At 42.9% G+C, this 15,953-nt stretch overlaps 1 protein-coding gene across 2 annotated transcripts in view; it reads left to right on the top strand.

Annotated features, from left to right (window-relative positions):
- The window catches only part of LOC144148674 (DNA-directed RNA polymerase III subunit RPC4-like), a 47,031-nt gene that overhangs the window by 4,460 nt on the left and 26,618 nt on the right, over positions 1-15,953 (top strand). For both annotated transcript variants that reach the window (XM_077680199.1, XM_077680193.1), the window contains exons 2-3: positions 1,154-1,268; positions 5,969-6,091. In XM_077680199.1, coding sequence (XP_077536325.1) covers positions 1,165-1,268; positions 5,969-6,091 — 227 coding nt within the window. In that variant the 5' untranslated portion in view covers positions 1,154-1,164. The remainder of the gene's footprint in view (positions 1-1,153; positions 1,269-5,968; positions 6,092-15,953) is intronic.

Genomic DNA, 15,953 nt, shown 5'->3' with positions numbered 1-15,953 from the left:
CGTTGGACATAGAAAAAGCATTCATCTGATACAAGTCAACAACAATGAAAGAAATAGAAGACAGCTGTTTTATTTTTTTTTAATTTTTTTATAGGTTTATTTCCCAGAAATACATCTGGAGAGGTCCATGGGCTAAAAGCAGACTTAACCGCTTGACTGGGCCCATGAACCCTTACACAACAGTGTCAGTATAACGCAGGGAGCTTTTATACAAACTCTAACAAAATGAAACATATGGATACACACTGATTTTCACACAATGAAATACACAGCAGGTAACAGTTTCAGTACATAATTTTGAAAAAATGCAATTTCACAAAATCAAACAAAATGCAAATATGCAACATCATAAGGCTCTGAAGTATAAAACATTAAAATGTATAAAATTGTATAAAATCTATAAAAACGCATCAAGAAAGAGGATGAGAAAACGCGATGAGATGAGAAAGAAGAGAAAACGCATCAAGAGGGGAATGTATAACTAAAGAAATGGGCTATCAGCAAAACCATTTGCACTGCAGGGAGTGATGTTTATCAATCAATACATGGCTGTTTCCAGTTTACTCTTTGGTGGCAAAAAACACTTTTAGCTGTCCTAAAGAAAAATTAGCTGCAAAATCGTATCTATTTAGAATTAATGGCAAGTTGTGCTCTAGTGATTGCAACTTGTAGTTATTGCGGAATTTTCGCTGGTGCCAGTTGTCTGTGTTACGGGTATTTATAGGGTGAGTTTGGGCCTGGAGTGATGTCAAATGTATGAGAAAGTTTTTTATCGGTAGCGACGAAATGTAGGAGCGGAGAATTCGGAAGTCGTACATGTAATTTGCCTTGATTATGTTGTAACGTGGAAAAAAAGTACGAGTTTAATACGAATAATCAAGGTTTTCCTGCTGTGCGATGCGCGTGGTCGTACCCGTGCTTGGTGCGCAGCAGTGGAGGCTGTTTAGCCTTCATAAGAGCATCTCAAAGATATTTAGTGAAGCTTATGCATTCTAACTACTGACATTGTGGGCTTTCTTAAAAACCTTGCTCACTTGGCATGGCGAAGTTTTTAGCTGCATTTGTGTGAGAAGCCCACGAGCTCACTCTTTGCTGTGCTTGTCCAGCAGCAGTGTTGATACCGGTGAAACATTGATGCATTTGCTGGGCCCAGGTGTCCCTGCTATGAGCGGTACTCCTAATGGGACTCCATCGAAGGCTAACTCCAGCCCCCAGCTTCCTCGTGGTATCCTGGGCAGAAGTGGAACGCCTCTACTTCCCGGAGCACGGTGAGCTTTGCCGCCTGTCGGGTTTGTTTTGAACGAATGAATGTTTGGCCTTTGCGAGCCAAAATTCCTGTTCTGCAACCCTTTGCAATGCTGTGCGGTCATGCCACCACAAAGAGACATTACTAAAGCTTGGAATTTTAAGCACCAAAGAATTAAAGAGGAAAACACGTATTTGGTAAATTTCCTGAAATAGGCTATTTCATAAGAAAAATTCCATTCATTTTATTGATGCTGATAAAATTTTACTGCTTTTCATCCGGTTACTTTCCTTCGATCGCTATTTTTCATTGTTTGTCATTTTATTTTAAAGCATGCTTACCACGTAAGTAAACAGCCATGCTGCTTGTGTTAAAAAAAATTGAGCCACTATTGGTGTTTCAAACTCTTGAAAGCTGGCAACGCTTTGCATGCGCCATTCCGCATAGCAATGAGTGAATGAAGCAATATAGGGGAGGTGACCATGCATAATTGATACTTGAATCCTTCAATCACTGGTAGGTTGAGCAGCGAGTGCAATGTCGGCTTGTGACCCATGAAAACAATAAATTGCACACAGCTGTGCTTTGCACAACCCTGTCAACAAGCCGTGGCCATGCGCCAGCGGCTGTATTCTCAATAGAGGCAGTAAATGAAAATGCCCATGTGTCCAGGTGTTGCCTCAAATGGAAGATTCTGAAGTGGTCTAAATTAATCCATAGCTCTCCACTACATGCAACAGGCCTCATAACCCAGGTGTAGCTTCGGCGTGTATAACGCTGATTTGAAGTGGTTGTGTTGAATCGCCAAAGCAAGCATTCCCAGCACTGTTCAGAACAGTTAAAGGGGTGCTGAAGTCAGCTGTAAACATTGTCTGATCACCTGCTTAATTCAAGACATGCAGGCTGTGTTTCGAGTTCTTTCGGCTGATTTACACATTTGTGTGTACGAGATTTCGGCGCACGATAAAGATCCCCAGGTGGTCAAAATTAATCCGGAGCCCTCCACTACGGCGCGCCTCATCGCCTGCGTTGCGTCGGCGCGTTAAATTCTACAATCAATCAATCAATCAATGATTTACACATTTAAAAATATGAAGCAAGCTCGCACTAATGCATAATACTTGAAGGTAGCAAAGCTGTACACGGCCATCACGAAGGTTCAAGTCCACGATTGCAGCTCATTTTCGTTTTTTTTTCACTGCCGCAACGACCTTTACTCTATCACTGTTGCTATAAGTGTGAGCTTCCTTCATTTTTTTGGATGTGGTAATCATTGGACATTGCCTTGGGGGGGGGGAACACTAGGATGCGTCTTTCTCGTTCCGAGCGGGTGTTGCCACAATCGCGGCGAATGCTGGAGTTGGCTTTTTATTTTTTTGGCCAATCTCGGCCAATCTTCCTAAGTGGGTATGCTCGGCTTGACAAATGTGCACAGTGGATGCTGGGCGGTTGTCGCGAGGCACGCACGCACGAGCGCTAGGCATTTTCTTGGTTTTGTTAACTGTCGGGCGATTGCTGCGAGGCTCACACTCATGTGCGCACGCTCGGAAATTTGTTGGAATTTTTAATTGTGGACACGAAAAATTACAATTTGCTAAACAGCTTTGCTGTTAAAAAAACATTTTCATGAGGACAGCGTGTTGAAAAGGGCCGTTTCTTATTTTCCGATGTCAGCTGTTACGACTCGCTCGCAAGTCCACAGGGCTATACTTCATGGATTTTAAGCACATTTAACCCCTATAACCTGCCCGTGAACAAGTAAAAAGTTGATATTTACTATGAAATATGTGAAATTAAAGATTCTAAAGGCTAAAGTAGCATCAAAAGGCATTTCAAACCACTGGGACATTACTGCCTTTGATCTCTTTTTGTAACATCTCTTGTTTGATCTCTTGTAACGTCTCTTGTAAGATTCTTTTGTAACAGCACAACAACCTTAAAAGTCGAAAGTAGTAGCTCTGTTTGCCCTTTGGAGCATTGAAAGTTCAAATGGGCCAACTTGTCCAATTATAGCCAAATGTAATGCTTCACAGCTTGACTTTTATTGTCTGAAGCAGCACAGAACACAAGGCATGCTTTGTCACATGTCAAATGGCTTACAAGCTTTAGCAGCTTTTATTGGCAGTAGCCCAGCTTCGAGTTTCCACTGGACCACAGGCCACATGGGAGAGGCTGCGGGATCTCTGCTGATGGGATGCTAAAAGATATTATGTTTTGAGGACATAATTCAATAAATGTTTGTACTTGTACAAAGCATCCACAAGATGGGCTTTTATAACTGTGTACGTTGTCAAGAGCATCTTGCAGCTGTAGCTTCATGTCCGAAAAATTCATCACTCTCATCACTTTATTCTCATTTGAATAGCCATGGTATCATCTCTTTGTATAGTAACAGTTCTGCCCGTGTTGATATTACCATGGGTTTGTCTGTGAACACAGGCCTGGACTAGAAAGCGGAAGCTCTAAAAAAAAAATCAGGAAAAAAAAGGTGGTTAGTGCAGCAATGAACAAAGGAATGATTTTGAGCCGAGTGTTGCTGGCACTGCGGAGTAAACCCCCACCAAGTCTCGTCAGTTGGAGGTGGCCTTTTAAGCTTACATGACTTCTCAGGGTTTTATTTAAGGGTAACCACATTTCTGCCCGGAGTCCTTTCAAATAGTGCTGGGATTTGGGCGAGTTTGTTTTCATTCGTCGTGCTGAAAAACAAAAATTAGGAAAAAGCCGCGAACCAAAACAGAACCGAACGTCAAAACGACAAACTGAACCAAAACGACATGAAGCCACCTGAACCGAACCGGCCTTTGTTTTTGTTTTGTTTTGTTTATAATAGGATGAAGATTTCAACATAGTACCAAGAAAAGTGTAAGGATCAAAGTTACTAGGGAGCCTGGTTTTACAGTATCTGGTCACCTTGCCCTTTGGTGCCAGTGACAGACAGTCTGCTGCATTCTGATGGGTGATGTAGGACTGCTGTTTTTTTTTTTTAATTGCAGCTATACTCCATTGTACTGCATTTCACTGCATCTTGGCAGATGACCGTGGGCAGTAAAGTCATCTGCATCAGTTTTTTTTTATTTCATTGTTTACGACTTTACCAAGAGTACACTGGAGCCATTACTTGTAATTGTAAAACTGATAAAGTGTTCAGGTTCAACTTTTCAGCATTCAGTTTATCTGGAAAGGGCCATAATTTGGTTCAGAACACTGACCAGCATGTTTTTAGTTGTTTTCTCGGTTATGGTACGAATCATGATGAAGGAAGCAGGTAACTTGAAATTCACTCCTGTTATCGCAGGCCCCTCAACGATGGCCACATCTTTTTCTATCAAGCAAGCATGTAACGACGTGAAAAGGTCGAACCTTTCTAGTGGAGCGATGTTATCGGTTGTCTTCATTGCCCCTTTAACTTGCAAAACCAATTAATTTTCGGACAAGCTGGCAATTTGACAAAAACATAGCAGCACCACAAAAAACTAAATAAGAAGTCTATACATGTTCTGTGTTTCTCCAACTGATTTACTCTTATTTCTTGACGACAAAAGTGCACACACTTAAAAGTGCCGCGCCATCCTTCTCTCTGATTTGCTGGCTTCGGCTACGACGACACACTGACAAGTCCACGAGCTAAATTTAGCCAGTTGCTGGCATGTTCAACCTGTGCATGAACAAACAAAAAAGTCAGTATTGATCACGAAATGGGTGAAAATCAAAATTCTCAAGGCCGATGTAGCGTGACAATACATGGCACTCCAAAGTCACATTGCAGTAGTTGGGGCAGTAGCGGTGAGTGGTACCTGTTGCTTTCTTTTCTGCCACTCATTACAGATAAAGTAAGCCTCCGGATTTCTGCTGAATAGACAAACAATTCATTACATAGGTTAAAACTACACAATTCAGCCACAAGTTAGGCTTTTACTAGTTTACTTCAGTGCCCCTTTAAATTTTTAATTAACGGGCTGACCTAGCCTTGCAAGGTGTGCCAGTAATTGCTGGTCCCAATCAGCAGTTTTAAAAACTATGCGCGGCAAATTATCTAACTTCACATTGGCTTGCGTCATTCAAAACTGGCTTGCGTCATTCAGAAACTGCAAGATGTCTGTTAGAGTGATCCAGTGCCCAGTAGGAAATATGATGTCCTCCAAACAAGTATGTGGGGTGGCACCCGTCTTAAGTTTTGTAAACAAAACAGACTGCTCCATCGCATGCTCAGGGCAGTCCGTGTAGCATTCGGTGCTTTGTGAGCATATTTGTGCTGGAGGCATGGAGTGTAGAGGTTTTACTGCTTCAGTAATATGGTTGGCTTGCCAGGTCGATAGTTTTCAGAGTGTGCTGTTCAACTCTGTGCTAGAAGTGTCTGGAGCCACCACCTCCCTTTTCTGGTTTTTCTGGAGTTTATCAGGCTCACTGATGCACGAGGGGCATGTCACGTCTTCATTATGTCTAGGGTGCAGTTGGGGGTTCATGGTGAACCATTACCCAGCCACTTGCATATTTTGTCTTACATACTAATTGGCAAGCATGGGACCTTAGTAGCTATCCTTTCTTCTGGCAGACACTAAAAATTTGTTTCAAAATAAGTTTGTTTTAACATTTTGTCAAATGAATAAATTTGCAGTTGATGCCCGTTGTGCAGAGTACACCTGCCTGTGGATGTCACAGTGATGTTAGAGCTTGTGTCCTTTCAAAAGTGCCAGAGTGCAGGATGTCTTTTACATGCCCCAGGTTACCTTCCCTGAGGGGACCCAGGGATCTGACTTTGTCTGGAGGTACACCTGGAGTGAAGAGAACCTTTACTCCTAATGTGGCTGCCACGAGGAGAGCACCCGTCCAAAAGGAAGAGGACGGGTGAGCTGCTGCTTCCCCTCCCTTGTTTTTTACGCTTGAGTGATAGCTGCTGTAGTGTGGTGTAAATGACATGAATTCTTTTAAGGAGCCATGACAGGGGTAGAAAAAGCCACTTGCTTTTTTAAAGCTCTTGTTGCCTTTGTGGTTGTTGTTTCTGCTAACAATTTCATCATAGCACCAATATTTGCTATGGCGTATAAGTCTGTACAGGGAATAGAGGAAGCTTACATAAGACTCTTACCCTCTACAAGAAAAGCGAAAAGTTCCTGATCAGAAAGGGAGTATGACAGGGGAATACTGCCTCACTCAAACAGAGCTTGACTGTGAGAAGGCGGGATTACGGATAAAAGGGGAATACTTAAAGGCCAGGGAGCTGTCAAGTTGCGCACGGAGCTATTTTCATATGACCTACCCACTCGAATTGGGCAAAATAAAATCTTGAAATCCTTTTGGTTTTTGCAGATGGCATAGTCTTGCAAGTATTCTGCAGACTCTCTTAAGAGTCTGCAGAATACTTGCATAAAAATGCTTGAGGAACTACAATCAGAAAGCTTGGCCGTGGGGCTGGAAATAAATGACTAAATCTAAAGTAATGATAAATAAACACACTAAAATTGCCTATTTCAGCCTAGGTAACGCAACGCTAGAAAAAAGTAGGAAGAGTACAACCACCCTGGACAGGTTGTCAGTGCTGATCCCAGATGCAGTGCAGAATAGGCATGGGCTGGGTTGCACTTAGAAAGCATTCCCAAATAATGAAAAGTAAGCTACTGCAATCACTAAAAAGAATAGTGTACAACTTATGCATACTGCCAGTGATGACAGTTGCGCAATTTGCACCATTGAGTTCCAAACTTGTCTGCCTGCCAAAACGCCCCTGTTGCGCAAAACTCTTATTATCAGCGCCATCCTGCGCCGCAGTGGCCAAATGGAGCCGAGAGATACGACCGCCATCATGCCCCGTGTACGAAAGCTTGTGCGGGAAACGTCACGTTTGCAGTTTTAGGTGCGGAGTACCTTAGGACCGCACAACGTCCGTCCGCGTCCGTGCGCATAGCATTTACAATCGCAAAAAATCACAGGCACCAGCAGGATTCGAGCCTGTGTCTGGTAGACCAGACAGAGTTAGTGTCAGTCGTCTTACCCCTTGGGCTACGACCGTGAGTTAGTACCCGAGAGTCAAACGGCTTACTCCCTCGCCTGTAACGGTGCGTAGTACCTTAGGACCTCCCAATGTCCGTCTGCGTCCATCCGTGCGCACACCACCATCAAGCGAAAATCAAGCGAAATTCGATTTGAGCCATGAGTTGCAGTTTCATTTAGGGAATAATCAAGGTGCAACTCACGGCTCAAATCGAATGAGGGTCGTGGCGCAAATCGGATGTCACTCGGGGCGCAACTTGGATGTCATTTCGAGTTCCCGTACTCCGCACCCTCGCCATCATCCACGGAGTGGAGACGCTGCCATTTTATCAAGGCGGTATGGTTTCAGTTTCATGAAAGCTATGAGCGGCTATGGAAGTTGGCTTTGGCTTATGCATAAGGCCGTAGGCTCTACACTCACTACGCGCCTTCTATTTTATTTGCACGGTTTTGTTTGCCGGTGCCGGCCACTGTGTCACGAACAATGGAAGATTGCTAAAAGTAAATAAAATGTTCGCGTGTCTCATTGCAAACAGATAGGAAACAGAATAATATTCGCATGAACGGTTTATTTGCATGAACTTCAATTTATTCAGCTATTTTTGAAGATCCTAGCTTTGCAGCCCGCAACTTTTCTTCGCTTTTCTTAGCTGCATGTATTGAACAAACAGGGTCTTGGACACTTTGCCCTAGCTTGGTAATTTGATTCGCTTTTGTTGTGAGGTAATTACTGTTTTTCGCCTCTGAATTTTGGGGTTAGCTTTGCTTATGTGGAGTATGGTCGAACATTCTAACACACTCTAGTTACGTAACACGCTCAAGTTATGTTGTCTACGGCGTACGTTCATCGACTCTCGCAACCCCGTGACTTGCAAAAACAAAGCTATGTTCAGCTTTGCATGCACTGAAACTGCTGTCCAATAGAAAAAATGCAAGCGAATGTCGAGTTCACTTAACACTGCCGTTTACCGTACAATAAGCAAGGCGTATTATCTGATCTCCTACTCTGCGCGTGAGGTTTGACCTTTGAACGGTGATATGCGCCGTGCTCACTGCGGCCGAAGCTAGATAACTCCGCATGTTGCAAACCTCCAGTTATAGCAAAAAACTCCGTTCCTGATTGAGAGAAGGTTCGAGTGCATGATAGAATGTTGAATATGGTAGATACATAAGCGATAATTGGCAGGGGGCTGGCACAGCAGCCTGTAGGGAGGTTAGGGAGGCACCATAATGTTGTGAATTGGTGTGACATCTGCTCCAAACGGTCTTTGTGGCTGCTCCAAACCTGCTCCAAAAGGCCCTTTTGCCTGCTCCCCGGACTGCTCCCAAACCAATGTACCCTGTTTCACCCCTGCATCCGGGGCAGAAGCTTGGCACATTACTGAGCAACTGGAAGGAAAATTTAAGTCACCTCAACGGGCCTTGGAGCGAAGGATGATAGGAGTAACGCTTAGGGAAATGAAATGAGCATCGTGGGTCGTGGAATGAACTTGGCTGGAAGATATCATGGTTGAAATTAAGAAAAAGAAATGGACTTCGACTGGCCGTGTAGTGAGACGAAATAGTGGGCCACCAGGGTAACAGTGGCAAGTGAGAAATGGGTCTAGAAAGGGAAGGCCATTAACTCGGCAGAGGGACGAAATAAGAGAATTCGGTGCAAAGAATGGACTTGGGCAGTGCAGGATAGGATTGGTTGGATGTCAATAATGGGGGAGGCCTTCATTCTGCTGTGGACCTAAATAGGCTGATGATGATAATGATCAGAATCGGAAATCTTTTATTTTGTGAAGAAAATCGGATACAAAAATAGGTGAAAAGTCGTCGTGATCCATAGCCGACATGGCTAGTAATAGATCCATAACATAGTATTCACAATAAACAATCCAACACAGTAATACAAAGATAAAATACAATGTGCACAAGAAAAATATATTGTGCAAATTTAACACGGTGAAGCATAAAGCTGAGACATGAAGTATTTTTTTAACGAATGAGTGCTATGTCTGTTTTGTTTTAATTCGATTGGTATATTATTTAATAGTTTGGCTCCCAAGAAGGAAATGGTGCGGCGACCATATGCATTGTGTATTTTTGGTAAATTTAAGTTCCATTGATGCGCATGTCTGGTATCTAATTTTGGTTGTATGAAATTGAATGACCGGTTAGGTGTTTTTAGCATTTTTTGGGCTAGTAATGTTGTCTTGAAGTCTCTTGCTACAATAAGTGGCATGATTTTAAGTTCTGAAAAAATTGGGGATTCTAAACACTCTTTCTTGGAATTTCGGGATGTCACTATATGACGCATATGTGAATCCCCAAGACCCTACACCGTATGTAAGGTGAGAGTGGAAAATACTATAGTACACTAATCGTAGTGTTTTACTGTCAGTGTTTCTGTGCTTGGATTAATGTGTAGCAACCAAACGACAACTTTTTGCTAAGTACTTCTATATGGGGTGCCCAGTTTAGTGACTTGTCAATTATTACTCCTAAATATTTATGTTGCTCAACCTTACTAAGTGTGGTTTTTCTCAAGAAGAATTTGCAGTCTACTGTTACGTTTTTTCGATTAGAACAGAAAACTATAAAATTTGTTTTTGTAATGTTGAGAGCTAACTTATTACTGGTAAACCACTTAAATATATTACATAATTCTAGGTTTGCTAAAGTTTCAGCTTCTTTTAAATTGCCATCAGAGATGAGTAAAGCTGTATCATCAGCGTAGATAGTGGTATCGGCGTGTCTTAGCGAATTTGGGAAGTCATTGATAAACAGAGAAAATATGGGACCGAGTACAGACCCCTGGGGTACCCCAGCTTTGACAGTTTTTAAGTCAGATTTGCTGTCAGCTATCTGCAGGAACTGTTTGCGGTTTGTCATGTGGCCGCGGAAAAAGTCCAATGCTGGCCCTCAAAATCTATAACGGTCAAGTTTTTGCAACAGAAGGTTGTGGTCAACGGAATCGAATGCCTTTCGAATATGAAGAAATATGCCTATTGTAAAATGATCATTATTTAGGGCTTGGTTAATAACTTCTTTAACTGCACTAACTGCCATTGTGGATGAGTATTTTTTGCGAAAACCGTGTTCGTTGTTAAGATATCATATTTTTCAATGAATTCCATTACCCTCTTTGCTATCAGCTTCTTATACATATTAATACACGATAAAATTGTTATAAGACAGTAGTTTTCAATTAAGTTAGGATCACCTGCTTTATATATGGGTACCACTCTCCCAATTTTTAGCTGCTCGGGGTAAGTTCCAGTTAAAAAAGATTTATTAAATATTTTTTCCAGTGGGTTGCATAAAATGTCAATGTTATGTTTCAATATGTTAATCGATATTTCGTCATGACCCATTGCCTTATTTGTTTGCATATTTCTAGTCACGTCGATTATTTCTGAGGTGGTTATCTCTCTGAAAGCGAAGCTGTTAATAATCGGCAGAGGTAGCATGTGGGTTTGTTCATCCCTGAAGGTGTTAGTTGGGTTGCTGCTTATATTAACAAAGAAATCATTGAAGTGCACAGCAAGAGTAGCATGGTCGAAGTTTAAGACGCTCAAATCAGGAAGTGCAAAGGCTTTATAACCGAGTTTATGACGCGCCAGATTTCTTTTGAGTTGCCGCTATTTTTTAGTATTAATTTACTATAATAATCTTCTTTTCTGCTTACATATCAGTGAAAGAGACAGGCTACACAGAATTCTATATTCTTTATAATAATTATCTTCGTGTTGTTTCATTTTACTCAGCTAGTGATCTGTTTTTAATCATTTTAAGTAAGTCAGTTGTCATCCAGGGACAAACGGGGGTCGAGAAGTGCACTGCTCTACGCGAGCTGTGTGCTGCTTTGATGCAGCTTTGTTGTAATGTTTTAGAAAAACATTCATACAGTAAGTTAATATCTGTATCGATATCTTCGTGAAAGCTTTTTTGTTGCATTATTGTTCTTGTTTTTGCATAGTCCCATCATTGTGAATTATGTATTGTAGGTTTAACTTTCGAAATGCAAGTGTTTGGGGCAATCATGTAGGTAGGATAATGGTCAGCGACATTTTCCGCAATAACGCCAGCTTCTGTTGAGTCCGGACAAAAATTAGACAGAATGTGATCGATGATTGAGGAAGAGACGTCGGTCACTCTAGCAGGGTGTGTAATGTGGTTTTCAAAGCTGTATGAGGAGAGCAAGTTTTGATAATCAGTGCTTGAACAATGTGCTGTATTAATGTTAAAATCACCGCAAATTTTGATTCATGGTAGCAAAGTGTTGCTATATTTCTTCAAACCTTTTTAGAAAAACCTGTATTCGAGAGCCAGGTGGCCTGTAGATCACCCTGTTTGTAATCTCTGCATCGGGCTCGACAAACATCATTTTGTATTCACTTGTTGTTTCCGTTACGTCATATAGTTTTTAAAATTTTATTGCAGTAGACAAGTAAAGTGCGACACCACCTCCTCTCGAATCGGTTGTTCTAGGTAGTGATAGGAAATTATAATTAGGCATGTTGATAAATTCTTTTTCTTTCAACCATGTTTCTGTTATAGCTATTATATTGCATTGAAACGTGAGCCGAGACACTAAGGTTACTAAATAATCAAAATTTTTGTTAAGGCTTCTAGCATTGCAATGAAGAAGGTTTAAAGTGCTGCAGCTAATGTTCGCCATTGGCGATAAGATGTTTGAGTGGCGCCCCCTGGCTCTGACGTCGGCTTAGGGACTCTCTCCGCTGTCATCTGCTACAGGCCGCAGCGCCCGTGCTAGAAATCGCCCGCTTTGATGCTTTAGTGCATCAAAAAGCGTATTTCTAGTAATTCAGGTAGTTTTACCAGCTTCTGACACACATGAATAATTTCAAGCTGTATCCCCCACAAGTTCGCAACGCACGAGGAGAGAGAGAACTACTTTCTTCAGAGCATTGGTCAGAAGATCGTGTGTAACTTGTCCTTTCTAGCTTATACGGGAGTTTCAGCGCTCGGAGCTCCTCGATAAGTATTCCAATTGTGTAGACTTCCATACAGTATGTTTGGTATACTCTTATGAAGACTGAACAGTCTAATGCTACATGCCAAGCAGAGGGCCCCTACACGCGCATTGCATAGCAGGAAATAAAGCGGCTATCTTCTATTTTTTTCGTTGTTGACTTGTATCAGGTTGATGTTTTTTTTTTACTGTGCCCAACGCATTAATTTTTCCGCACCGTCACAAACGTCTTATTAGTAAGTTTTGGGATGTTTTGGTGGATCAAAAAGATCGTGTGGATACTTTCTTCAGGCTGTATGGCATACATTCCCTTCTTCACAAATTCGCTTTCGTTATAGCTGCGTGCAAGAAGATGCATATCCGCAGCGTACGTTGTTTATTCACATGCAAATAGAATGAGAAGGTTTGTGCTACGCCACCGCAATCGCATCCCAGACAATGTTGTGCAGAGTACTCAAAGGCGGCATTTGTGCTCCGAATTTCTATAGTAACCATCGTTATCATAACGAACTGACTCTCAACCCGAACAATTGACATGATTACGGTGTTGAAGGTGTGATATACTAGCTAACCAACGCAATAAATAGTATACGTGGATATATTACAAGAATCAAAACCGATGAATATTTCTAAAAATCTCTTTATTGCTTGCCACCCCTTGCAGGTGCAAGAAAAATATCCTAGTCTACTCAGGATGGCGTTCTATGAATCGAAGAAAATAACTCTTACTCTCATGTCTTGGACTGAGGACCCGACCCGCTAATCAGTTCGATTGTACTGTTAAAATTAGGTTTTCTTCTCCTCCTCCTTCTCCTCCTCTTGAGCGCAGTTTCCCTATGACGCATACCTGAATATTGGGGAGATAAGGCTGTGGGAAATGTACTGAATTTCCTTCCAGGTCTGAACAAACATAGTGTTACTGTATTTTTACCGTAGGCGTTATTTGTTTTGCTTCATAAACCTCCATACTGGTTAGAAGTCTGGTATAAAACCAGCACGCACCGGGTTATTTGGAACTCAACCTACAGTTTTTGCGGCCCATAGTGCATGTCGGCATACTTTCATGCTATTACAACGTAAAGTGATGTGATATAATACTTTCGATCATTTGGCGAGGTTGCAAAAACTGTTTTTCCTCACATATGATTACCGAGAAACGTAATGCCTTCTGCCAAATCCCAAAGCCCCTAGGGCCTGGTATTTGTTTTGTTCTTGCATTTTGCTGTTGTCGGTTATTAGCAGCTGGCGGCTCCCTTTGTTCGAAAGATTGCTGAACACTGAAGCTGAAGCTTACTCCGACTCTTCGCGCTCCGCACAGGGCCGGCTTCGCAAAAACTGGGGCGGCGCCGGCAACATTTCTTCCGGAGCGGTATCAAAAACTACACTTTAAATAACGCCTTCAGCTGGTGTATGCGATTTAAAGTGTTTTATTATGATAAAAAAATTTACACCATCTTCCCGCCAGGGGAACCATGGGTAGATGCGACGCATCGTGGGGTTTCCGTTGCGTTTCCGTTATGTTGTTTCCATTTAGCGTGTCAATTTGTTGTTGTTTCCATTATATTACGTACGGTTGCGCCGACCATCGCGATAGCAGGCCTGTTAGTCTCCATTCAAATCATCGGTGGTCATCGGAGCGGCGGAACGACTGAGCGGAGCGGCGCAGTTACCGCGTTTATATGTACCGCACGTTAACAGTGAGGGGAATGAGAGAGAGTAGCGCATGCGCATGTGGTAGATGGTTAACCGAGCGCTAACGTGCGCTGACGCACAGCTGGCACGGCGACAGGAGCGAGCGCTAACATGCAGATAGCGCTGTGGTGAGAGCGGCGTTAGCGCGCAGTTGGTGCAGCGAGGAGAATGGGGGAGGGATGCGGACTACGGACGACGGAAGACGCCGGAGGGACAAGGCGAGTTAAAGAGATGCGTCGCTTCTAAAAGTTCACACACAAAATCTGGTGTGGACAAGCATCAGACGTCAACCGAGTGCAAAGCAGCAGCAGGGAGAGCGAGCCCGAGTGAAGCAGACGACAAATGTGAGAGTCCCTAAGCTGACGTCACGGAGGCGCGCTTCGCAGTGCCGCTTGTGGTAGCGCTCACCGCCAATAGCTGTTGTCAGTTTGCCGTTAACGCAAATGGGTGTTCGCACTATTTTGGCTAAGTCGGCCTGAGTGGCAATGTGAACCTCACTGGAGTTTTCCGTGTTGATGCAGCATGATGATGAAGCATAAGGAATGAGATTGCAATCTTGATTCGCATAAGGGCCCTTTAATTTGGCGAACAAGTGATGCCGCTCCTCGTTAGGAAGGGGTGCATGCATCAAAATCTTTGCCGAGTACTGCAGTAATGCCTCAGCATAAAAGTCGTGTAGGCTGTTTTTTTTTTCACTCCCGTTAGTTTTGTTGGTATGACGATCTTGGTTGTGACTGGAAGCTTCCATGCTTTTCAAAAACTGTTTGACCTTCTATTTGTAAAACAGATGAATTTGTGAATGTTTGGTTTCTTTTTGCCTTAATGCTTAGGGAGAAAATAAGAACATTTGCAGGGTCATTTACGTAGTAAGCAGTGAGCGGTTGCTTCCTTAGTCTCGTACTAACTGTCAAGGGAGGGAATAACTCGTACAACTTAAAGGAGCCATGAAGAGAAAATACAACTTCATTTAATTTGAAAGAACTAGGATTCAGTATCTCACTCAGCTCCATTAGAGCCACAAAAGATGTTTTTTTAACGAAAAAAAAGCAAGAAGTATTTAAAAACTTTCAAATTTCGTGCCACAGTGACGTGTTATGAGCAAGAATGACGTCATACGGGCCAACAATAAAACATAATTTTCAGTGCGTTAACTGCACAGTAGCATTCAAGTGATGCGGTCAAATGGAACTAGAGGCCCCACTACAGACGTCCAGTCATGTGTCGTCGCGACAGGTTAGTTAGGCGGCCGCCAATCGCACAAACAAGGTTCCGTGAGGTCATAGAAAAGTTGCGGGAAATTGGCTAGGGGGTCGCGACTGCTTTTCACGTTTTCTTTCATAACTCCGTTATTTGTCCGAAGATTGCGATGACATTGGTATCATTGTTATCGGGCCTAAGCAGTCTTTCTAATAAACCCAACTTGTATTTTGTCTTCATGGCTCCTTTAAAGGGGCCCCAAATTTGGTCCCAAAGGTTGCAATTTTATGTGTGCAATCATTGGAGTATTATCCAAGAATCGTCCCCACGCAAACATAATTTGAAAGTGTTATATATTTACTAAAAAGTGCCAGCTATAAGGCCTGGGGCTTTCGCTCTTTCCTCACGCCTAAGAGCACTGTGGATGCTACGAGCTCGCCAGCTCCTAGCAAGACCAACAAGACAGACCTGTCAAGGCCCTTGTGCTCCAAGATACGTGCAGTCATTGGCTCTGCTCAGTTGTCCATCACTGTTTTTTTTTAGCAGCCAATGCGCATGCTCCGCCTACTACTTTTTGTGCGCTGGCACCGCCCCGCTGGTCGCATTGCTTCTTGCATCCGCCGTGCTGGTGTCCGCACATCAGTTTAAAAATAGGGGAACCAGTGGTTTGGGGGGCCAGATAGGGGTGCCCCAAGCACAACATGCTTGCTCACAATTTTTGAAGATTTTCAACAACTAGAGCCCTGCTTGTGTTTCTTACGTAAGGCGCTGTTGCAGCGAACATGTCCCACTGTGGGAGGTTTGCACAGAAAAAGCTTAATATCGCCGCAGTTATTCGGTCACCGC

Source organism: Haemaphysalis longicornis, unplaced genomic scaffold, assembly GCF_048455015.1.
Source record: "Haemaphysalis longicornis isolate Haplotype H1 unplaced genomic scaffold, Haemaphysalis longicornis Haplotype H1 scaffold_1, whole genome shotgun sequence".
NCBI classification, from domain to species: Eukaryota; Metazoa; Arthropoda; class Arachnida; order Ixodida; family Ixodidae; genus Haemaphysalis; species Haemaphysalis longicornis.
Note: the sequence above shows the minus strand (reverse complement) of the source record. Positions and strands in the feature narration are given on the sequence as shown.